We start from the raw sequence: 9,628 nt of genomic DNA, 5'->3' as shown, positions 1-9,628 counted from the left end.
ATTCAATAAATTAGCCAATGTTTTGGTCGTGGCCCGCCATGTAATGGCTTGGAAAAAATCTGACTTAATTGCCGACCCCTGCTTTACAGCATACAGTATACATTCATGACTGCCTGTCCTCTATAACACTACAGCTATCACACAGTTTGCAGATGACCCAGCTGTTATTCACTTTCAATTTGATTGTATTTATATAATGCTTTTTCTTCCTCTCTGTACAAAATGTTTCTTGTTTGGCAGGAGGGGTGTGTGTGTTTGTGTGTGTGTGTGTAATTTGTTACTGTAGTTAAGTACAATTTTTAGGTATATGTACAGGACTCAAGTATTTCCCCTTTGGGGGACTTTACTTTCATATCATGCCATTTCATAGTAAAATATCATACTTCTATTCTACCTCATGAAACACCTGCCATTTATGAGTTAAAAAAATAATACAAATGAATATAAACAAATAATGGGCAACAATACTGGGCACCAGGAAACATGACCAAGTTGGTGATCAAAAGAAGGAATTGTGTTTGTCATGATAATTATGATATAATGTTCAAACTGTCCAAATTCAAACTGTTCAAACTGTTTTTTCCTTTAAAAACTAGGAATTAATTTCTTATTACTGCTTTTTAAAGAGCCACAGACAGGAGAGTAAATATTGTATCAGTCATGCTTTATTTAATGCAATCAAAATGCTTAAATAAATGCTGTTTTTTTCATAATTGTATAATCTTATAAACATGCATTATTTGATGTGTTTAAGTGGCAAATATCAGAGGTGACAAAGAAAAGGTTCTGCCTAATTCAGTATAATAAACATACATCATCATACAGATTTAAGATCACAGAGCTTTAAAGGCAAAAGCTGCATAATCCAGGATAATTCATTTAGACAATCACAGGCTTTCAGGGATAGAATGTATTGATGTTATACTCATTCCGATTTCCCCTGCCCCGTTTTTCCATAATCTCATTTATGTTTCTATTAAAGCAAGCTGTCATTACTTCCTCAATCACCTGGTGTTCATAAACACCTTCAGTGATGACACCACTGTTTTTTTGAAGGAGAAGGTTACTTATTGCCTCTGTCTCAGCACAGTTACCAGCAGGATTTCGAAAGTCTATGTCTTCAGGATCAGGATTAGGGAGAGAATAAAGCTGACTGCAGCGCCCACAAGGTGGTTTCTCTTGTTCCATGTTCTCCAGTGCATACGCTCTACACTGACACTGGAATTGGATTGTACGTACTCCTCCAGGGTCCGCAGAAAACACAGACATCACAGCAAAGGAAACCAAGCGATCCCAAACATGCAGACAGGACACGCTAGTCATGATCTCTCTCTCTCGATCACTTTCACAGGACAGAGATGCTCCATAGTATCTCGACTCTCCTCTCTCACAGATGCATATAACAACTGAAATCAGAGGGTATTGATCACCTGATTTTTTACAACCACGTAATATTTCACACAGCTTTCCCTTTACCATGTTTTCATTGTTTTCGTCATAGCATATTGTGACCTGGAGAAAAGAGCAGACATTACAAACTTTACAGAAACATTAAGGGTGATAAAAGACATAATGTTAGTATTTTAACTCATCACTAACCAGTTCCAGAAAGTAGGAGAAAGGTGTGCGTTTAGCCACATGGGTTTGGTAATATTTAAATGATGCTGGGAAATCATCCATAGTTTTCTTAAATACTTCTGTCTCAGCAAAGATGTCTTTTGGGTTGTACTGTGCAGGATGAATATTACCTAAGAACAGGATACTGTGTAGCATCTTGAGGAGAAAATGAAGGAATAGTTTTAGACGATTAAAGCAGTCGTGAGTATCGATTTGGATGAGTACAAGGCATAAAGAATATGTATCAATCTTGTACTGTAAGTAATTATTTTACCCCACAGTGAAGAAGTATGGACAGTCCTACAGCTGAGGATTAATGGCATCATTAATTACCATTAATTGATTAATGGTTCATTCTTACTTTAATCACTTTGTATTTTTTGGGCTCTTCTCAGCATTTCTGCTCAGACTAAGCACAGAGATGAAACCATTATGTTAAGCAGTTCCACTCACCTGGTTCAGTTTGTCCTTCACAATCGTCGGTGTGTCAGAACCATAACGAAATTATTATGTCGAAACGTGTGCTTAGACTTCAACTTTGCCGCCCTGTTGTAAGTACACAGAAAAATGACAGAACAGCTTTCAAGCATTAAAATAGTTTTAGATGAAGTTCATGAGAAAAACAGAATCAACACAAGCTCACTGTCTATTAATTTTCTCAATGAAAATCTCAATGAATCTTGGAAGCTAAAGGAAACACACATAGCTTACCTTTCTTCTTTGGTTAATTTTTTTCTCTTTTGAAAGAAATCAACAAAAAAAAAACACTTATTACACAGTTGCATGCTCAGTAACAGAGAATAAAATGAGAGAGTGAGAGCAGTGTTACCTCAGCCATCTCAGAGGAAAATAAGAGAGCTGCTCTGTGATTCAGCACAATTTATTCTGAAAGTGAAAGTGTAAGGAGTGGCCTGTTCTCAGCTGCTAGGCACATCATAAAGAAAGCAAAAGTGTAAGTGTTTACAGCAGCACATTGAAAGAGGATCCTTTGATTGTTCTGGGGAGTTTGGAGTCTGGCTTGGGGTGGGCTCTCCTACACTGCTGTTCTGGTGGTTTTCTATTATGGCCAGTATCAATTTTCTCAGTGTGCTGCATTGGCTCTTCTGTGGAATCAGACCAAAAGGGTTGTTGATGTTGAAGACCAGAATGTTTTTAAAAACATGTAGCATATAGTAATAGATATCATTGTTTGATATATGGCTAACTTTATCTTTTTTAAAAGAGAGCATTTTCAGTATAGGCATTAATTACAGTCTGGCTCAAAATTGTGTATATGAAGAAAGAAAATAAGGATAATAAAGATAATATTTATTAATTCACTGTATTATTATTGTTATTGATTTCTTTTTTAATGGTTCATTAAAAAGAACTTATATTTTAAAACATGGAGGTGTCTAAAATATTTCACGTTGACTATTTTTACTTTTTGCAACAAAATAAAGCAATATTCTAGGACTGTAGCATGATTTTATGGTTTCATGTAAGAGTTAATTAAAGAAGTTAGTGAAACAATGATGTCCATCTCACCATGTCTCCAAAGCTTTGCCCACGATAGTACTGCTGGCTACACTGAATAATCCTTTTTACCCTTATAAAAAAAAAAGAATTTCCCGTCCTCACAAGCGCATCAGGGGAATCACAGGGGAACATTAAGTTTCACCTCCATATACATTTGGTCTGGGAGATCATCTCACATCATAGGATCATCTCGGCAAACAATTTTCCGCAATTCCACATGAAGACGCCTCAATGTGCTCGTCCACACACCTCTAATTCTCCCTGCAACACAGAAAGACCGAACTCCCAGTGTCTTCTCAACCATTTCCAGTATTTTTTTAACAGCTGCATTTAAAGCTTTGAATATCTTGTTTGAATAAAATTTTCTCAGAATTGTCAGTGAACAGACTTATTAACGTGGTTCTGTTTTAAGCTTCAGGCTGTGTGGCAAGACACATTGTACACCATCAATAAAAAATGACAGTGTATGCCCAGAGTAAATACAACACTTGTATTTGAAATTATTTTTATTATTAGTATGATTATGTACAATTAGGACTTCAAATAGATGTGATAACGGACCCCATCACCACCATGCTTAACTCAAAACACACACACCTCCCTTTTAAGTTTTAGTTTTTAACTGCATGTGAAACATAAAATACAGTATAATGAAAACAAGATAAACTAAGCATTTGTTTTTATTGGAACAACTGTGGAATTAGTGGCTTTTTACAGTCTTCTATAGTCTTCTAACTGCAACTTCTATTTACAAAAATAATTATAAGACACTGACACAAAGACACTTCTGTAACGAGAGACTCACAAACAACAGAGACACACATCTATTGTTCAAGTTAGCATCTGCAAAAGATCACAATATCAGAAAATGTAGACAAAGGACAGATAACTCTTTCTGAGTTGTGTGTCTCCTTGTTCTGTTTTCATTGCAACCCCCAGTGATTAGGGAAGGCTTCTCTTTTCTCAGTACCTTTTATGCAGTCTTCACACAGATGTCACTGTCAGACACAATCAGCACAGCTCAGAGAAATGTAAAGCTTTTCATCACACTTTTATAGAAATCAAAAGTTGCAACTGCTGTGGAGTCAGAACTGGCAGAAAAGCAACTCCATCACATACATAATAGTATGTTAGTAGATAGTAGGTTCTCGGGTCATACTGAAAAATTAATTCAATTCAATTGAATTGAATTGAATACTGAAGAATTAGAGCTCAACAGCCACAACACACTTCATACTCTTTAAAGAAGGTGGAAGAAGAGAAGGGAGCAAAGCTAAAAACACTTTGTGTAGACTTTACACAGGAACATGGATTGGTTTTCCTCCTCCTTGAGCAGGTCTTTGCTGTAGACACAGACATATTTACATTTATATGCCATGCACTGGCCTTTAATTATATCTCAGCAAGCAATAACCATGTCATGAAATGCCACTCAGTTTCAGATATTTTTTGTATTTCTCACCTCTCCTGAGCTTCTCCCCATGATGATGTCCAGGTTGGTGAGGTAAGAATCCTTCTTATATGCCAGCATTTCCTTGTGTTCCTTCACAGACTCCCTGACAACTTCTGATTTATTCACACTGTCCCATTCAGCATCACTCTACAGACAGACGAAACATTAATCAACAACGTTTTACAAGCATGAATGTTATTCATTTACATTAACCTTAATGGTCATTTATTACTAATGCTAATATTTAACCTGCTCCTGAGAAGTCACATTAACCTCTTCATAAAGTGTCCTTATTTTAAATCACAGAAACTGTATTTGCCTGTCTAAATATTAAAGACTAGATGGGAGTGGTGGTGGTGTAAAGAAGATCAAAAGGCATATAGACGACATTGTTGTTAACAATGTATATGTAACTTTATCTTTTTATAAAAGTTCAGTTTTAGAAAAGGGCATTAATTAGAGTCCATCTCAAAATTGTTTATATACAGAAAGAAAATAAAGATAACATTCATCAATTCACTATTAATAATAATAATAATAATAATAATATCATCATTATTAATTCCTTTTTTTGCCAGTTAATTAAAAATAACCTTCATTTTAAAACATGTGGATCTAAAATATTTTTACATTGACCTTTTATTTTTCTTCTTGATGATTTCGATAATTATATGTAAAAGAAATAATAAATTCTGAATGTATCTGATAAACAGTGATGTCCATCTCACCATGTCCTCAAAGCTTTGCCCGCGATAGTACTGTTTGATTCCTGGAAACTGGAGGCCGTCCTTAAATAGCTCCTTCAGGCTGTTGGCGACGAGATGCAGCCTGTTATCTGCATAACCGTACACCTTCTCATCCTCACACACCATCAGCACCAGCTCATTACGGGAGGACTCACAGCGGAACTTCTCAAGAACACCAATCACCTCCATGGACACTTGGTCTGGGAGGTAGAACTCCTCCCACTCCTCTAACATCTCAGGAGTATCTCTGTATGACGTTTGTGCCAAAAATCCCACCTTGAAACTGAAGATTCCCACCTTCTGTAGTTTAATCTGTGACCCTTTGTGTTTATCAACAACATCTCTGATCTTCTGGAGGTATATCTTCGGTCCAGCTATAACAAGCACAGAGTTCATCATAAGAACACATCACACACAGGTTATTAACACCAGAGTTTGGTCCTGAACGTTTATAAACTCGTACCTTTATTCAGATCAGGGAGAAGGAAGTCCTCCTGGATTTGATCTTGTTTACTAGACGAGCACAGAGAAGAACCCATAATATTATCAGTTCTTTATTATAATAATTATTATTAAAGAGTCAGATAGAAATGAGAAAACCTGCTCACCTCATGTCTGAAGCTCAGATGAAGATCCTGCGAGAAGAACCCGCTCTCTCTCTCTCTCTCTGTCCAAACTGAGGACTGAGCAGTCAACAGTGTGAAGTCACCGCGCATGCGCAAGAGCCATACAGAGGGCGGGGTTTCGGTAGCGTTATTAAAGAGAAACCCAACCGAAAGCCTTCGAGTTTGTCCATAAATAATATATTTTTTCTCTTATCTTATACTCCCTCTAACAGCGTGTGTGTATGTGTGTGTGTGCGCGCGCGCGTGTGTGTGTGAGAGAGAGAGTTTTTATTTGTGACATGGTACTTCTCCGTCTTAACTTCCTGTCTAGAAACGCTGCCCTCTAGCGGACAACCTGAGACATTACACCAGTATGTGTCGTCACCTTTATCCAGCAGCTGAGAAGTTGAGAAGGACCCCAGTGTAAGATTGTCAAATGCGGCTTTGTTTATTTGTTTGTTTTGTTTTGTCAACTCATACAACCAAGTAACAAAAAAAAAAAATAAATTTTCTCTTTCTACAGTCATTTCCTCACATTTTTTTCTATTATATTCACATTAAATTGTAAAGGAGGCTTTACAATTAAGATTAAAATCTTCTAGCAAGATGACATATATGTGCTTACATTTATGTATTTACATTTACATCATTTACATAAGACAGAAGCTCTTATCCAAAATGACTAACAAAAGTGCTTTGAACTTTCCGACTTGGATGGATCCTTACACTGCGTTCCTACGTAACTAACCAAGTACCATCAGTCTACACTGTGGGGAAGGTTATTATTTTTTCTTTTGAGAGGGTGGGGGACTGGGGGAGAGAAATTAACCCAAATATTAAAGAAATAGATAGGTCTTTTTTTCCCCCTTTTTTTCGGTTTAGTAGTTAAGTTGTGGCTGACTCTTTGTGACCTCATGGACCATAGCACACCAGGCCTTCCTAAATTCTGTCCCTGGGGTTTTCTTTGCAAGGAATTAAACAGATGAACAGGAAGCAGGTTTTCTCAGTCATCACGAGGACTGTAGACATCACAGACAATAAAGAAGTTGTGCACATGAATGTTTATGTTGCTTATCACTCACTCACTCATTTTCTATACCACTTTATCCTGTATTTAGGGGTTGGGCCTGAAGCCAATCCCAAGAGGATTAGGGCATGAGCCTGGGTACATCCTGGACAGCGTGCCAATCCATCGCAGGGCACACACACATAGACTCACTCACACACTTATTCACATACTTATTTACATAGTCATTCACACACTACAGGCAATTTGGCAATGGCAATTAGCCCAATTCGCAAATGTTTGGACTGTGGGAGGAAACTAGAGTACCCAGAGGTAACCCACCAAGCAGGGGAGAACATGCACACAGCCAGACATGACAAAACAGAGCAGGTTCTGGAAAATGACACAAACCTTTTCGTACATATTGCTTCACTGATTTTAATTTACAGAAATTGTGTGTGTGTGTGTGTATATATATTATTGGACATTTTTTAAATCTATAAATATCTCTGAATATATCTGATAAACAGTGATGTCCATCTCACAGTGTCCTCAAATATTTGCCCCACTGTAGTACTCCTTGATTCCTGGAAACTGGATGCCCTTAGTAAACACATCCTTCAGGCTGTTGGTGACAAGGTGCAGCATGTTACTGTATCTGCATAACCGTTCACCTTTATGTTCTCACACACCATCAGCACCAGCTCATTAGGGGGGGACTCACAGTAGAACTTAAGTCAATATTTAAAAAATATTTTCAATGTACAGATACACCAACTTTATACGCACAGCTCCAGTCACATAACCTAAGAGAAAATCATATTTGGTTAATTATTACATTAATCAAAGGTTGTCTGTTTAGTCTCTACATCTTATAGTGTGTGTGTGTGTATAAGAGAAAGAGAAAGAGAGAGAATGTCTTCTTTGTGACATTTGTGGTAATTAAACTTCCCATGTCAAAAACCTGCGACATTACACACAATTTCAACAAATAAGAAAAAAAAGGGTTTGATTCCCAGCCAGTGCCCAAACCCCAGCAACTGGATCCACTGCCAGTCCCAAGCCAGGATAAAATGTGAGGGTTGCTAACCCCATCCCTAACCCTACAAAAGTGCTGAAGTTTTTGTCATTGCATTGATCCTTACACTGGGTTACTAGAAAAAAAAAAATTAAAAAAAAAAAAAAGTTTTGTTTCATTGTCATTCACATTGTTGTTTTAAAGTGCTAATACACTTTGTATGGCTGCACGGTGGCGTAGGGATTAGTAATGTTTCCTTACACCTCCAGGTCCTGGTTTGATTCCTGTCTCGAGGTCTGTGTGCATGCAGTTTCTCCCCATGCGTGGTGGCTTTCCTCCGGGTACGCCGGTTTCCTCCCACAGTCCAAAGACATGCAGATTAAGACGACTGCACTTCTGTGATTCTTCTACTTATATTAGAGAAACCATAGCTGATAGAGCATTTGGTTGACATGATTTTTAACAAATTATTAGAATTTTTTAAATATTTTTTTAATATTTCAAAAATATTTATATTTTGAAGAACTAAATTTTTGATCATGAGTGAAGACTAGACCAAGTCCCAAAAACTTAACATTGAGACCAACTTTGACGGATTGTAGCGCAGAGCAAGACATTTGTGGAAAGATAAAATTTACCACACTTGAGGAGGCTTGCAAGCAGTGTCAGAACATACCCTGCAAGAGGGTATAAGTTGTACCTCTGGGGCACAAGAGGTGTCCAAATTTGCCCAAAGTTCTATAAAAACTTTGGAACTGAACCTAACTGTACTGTAGATCCCATTGTCGTAGAAACGCGGAGGGAGGGGTCATTTAACTTAGTCAACCAATCAGTCTCTTGTGTTTATCATGATGTTCTTAAGCCATGCCCATGGCAATCATTTAGAGCATCATAGCAACTCAAACCCATGGAGGATTATATCATAGGGACATGGGGATTGGTTTTTATCATTCTTAGTTGACAGAAGCCTTTAATTTCTTCATTAGCAGGTGCCAAGCCACCTCCTAGCAACAAAACAAAGTACCCTAGCAACCATTTAGCAAGAAATTTATATCTGCCTCAGAACATTGAATAGACAAGTAGGTTTCACTTTTTGACTTATGCCAGCAAAGAGGGCTTCTAACATGCTACACATGCTAGCAGTGAATATCTACAACATGTTAAAATTGTGTTAGTATTATGCTAGCAACATGATAATCACATTGGAGTCATGCTAGCAACATGCTACTCGTGAGCATCTTACAGGCAACATGCTAATCACATGGGAGTTATGCTAGCCAACATGATAAACGATGTTAGCATAATGCTAGCAACATGCAAATCATGTTAACATGATGTTAGCAGCATGGCAACATGAGGGTAAGCTCATTTTACTTAGGGAAACCAATCAGTCTCTCAGGACCACTGTGAAATTGTCAAGCCACACCCTGGGCACGAGTTTTGCCACAGTAAGCACCATTTACAGTTTAATTTAATGTTAATCGTTGGTGTTTCGGCTGCTCTTGGCAAGGCTTCACCACAGTGGACCATCTGATCCACAAAACTTGGCACAGGTTTTATGCCAGATATCCTTCCTGAAGCAATGCTCCTATTTTTATCCCAACATCATCTCTGATCTTCTGGAGATGACTCTCTGCCCCAACTATACCAAGCACAGAGCAGAGT

At 37.7% G+C, this 9,628-nt stretch overlaps 2 protein-coding genes across 2 annotated transcripts; both read right to left on the bottom strand.

Annotated features, from left to right (window-relative positions):
• Positions 1–653: 653 nt before the first annotated feature.
• LOC128515995 (uncharacterized) lies at positions 654–2,112 on the bottom strand. Its single transcript, XM_053490296.1, has 3 exons — positions 2,071–2,112; positions 1,600–1,773; positions 654–1,512 (listed from the first exon to the last, which is right to left on the bottom strand). The coding sequence occupies exons 2-3, from the start codon at positions 1,771–1,773 to the stop codon at positions 898–900; spliced, it is 789 nt and encodes a 262-aa protein (XP_053346271.1). The 5' UTR covers positions 2,071–2,112; the 3' UTR covers positions 654–897.
• A 1,511-nt stretch (positions 2,113–3,623) lies between these two features.
• On the bottom strand, positions 3,624–6,230 carry LOC128516006 (uncharacterized). Its single transcript, XM_053490308.1, has 5 exons — positions 5,943–6,230; positions 5,798–5,847; positions 5,317–5,708; positions 4,598–4,735; positions 3,624–4,478 (listed from the first exon to the last, which is right to left on the bottom strand). The coding sequence occupies exons 1-5, from the start codon at positions 5,945–5,947 to the stop codon at positions 4,431–4,433; spliced, it is 633 nt and encodes a 210-aa protein (XP_053346283.1). The 5' UTR covers positions 5,948–6,230; the 3' UTR covers positions 3,624–4,430.
• Between the last annotated feature and the right edge of the window lie 3,398 nt (positions 6,231–9,628).

Source organism: Clarias gariepinus, chromosome 28 (genome assembly GCF_024256425.1).
Source record: "Clarias gariepinus isolate MV-2021 ecotype Netherlands chromosome 28, CGAR_prim_01v2, whole genome shotgun sequence".
In the NCBI taxonomy this organism is placed as follows: domain Eukaryota; kingdom Metazoa; phylum Chordata; class Actinopteri; order Siluriformes; family Clariidae; genus Clarias; species Clarias gariepinus.
Note: the sequence above shows the minus strand (reverse complement) of the source record. Positions and strands in the feature narration are given on the sequence as shown.

Bases quoted from the DNA above. Each gene is read 5' to 3' on its own strand.
- LOC128515995 (XM_053490296.1), bottom strand. From the start codon at position 1,773: ATGCTACACAGTATCCTGTTCTTAGGTAATATTCATCCTGCACAGTAC. The intron at 1,513-1,599 runs GTTAGTGATGAG...TCTTTTCTCCAG, and splicing joins TCTCCTACTTTCTGGAACTG to GTCACAATATGCTATGACGA.
- LOC128516006 (XM_053490308.1), bottom strand. The intron at 5,709-5,797 runs GTACGAGTTTAT...TGCTTGTTATAG, and splicing joins TCTCCCTGATCTGAATAAAG to CTGGACCGAAGATATACCTC. The intron at 4,736-5,316 runs GTGAGATGGACA...GTCTGTCTGTAG, and splicing joins GGCAAAGCTTTGAGGACATG to AGTGATGCTGAATGGGACAG.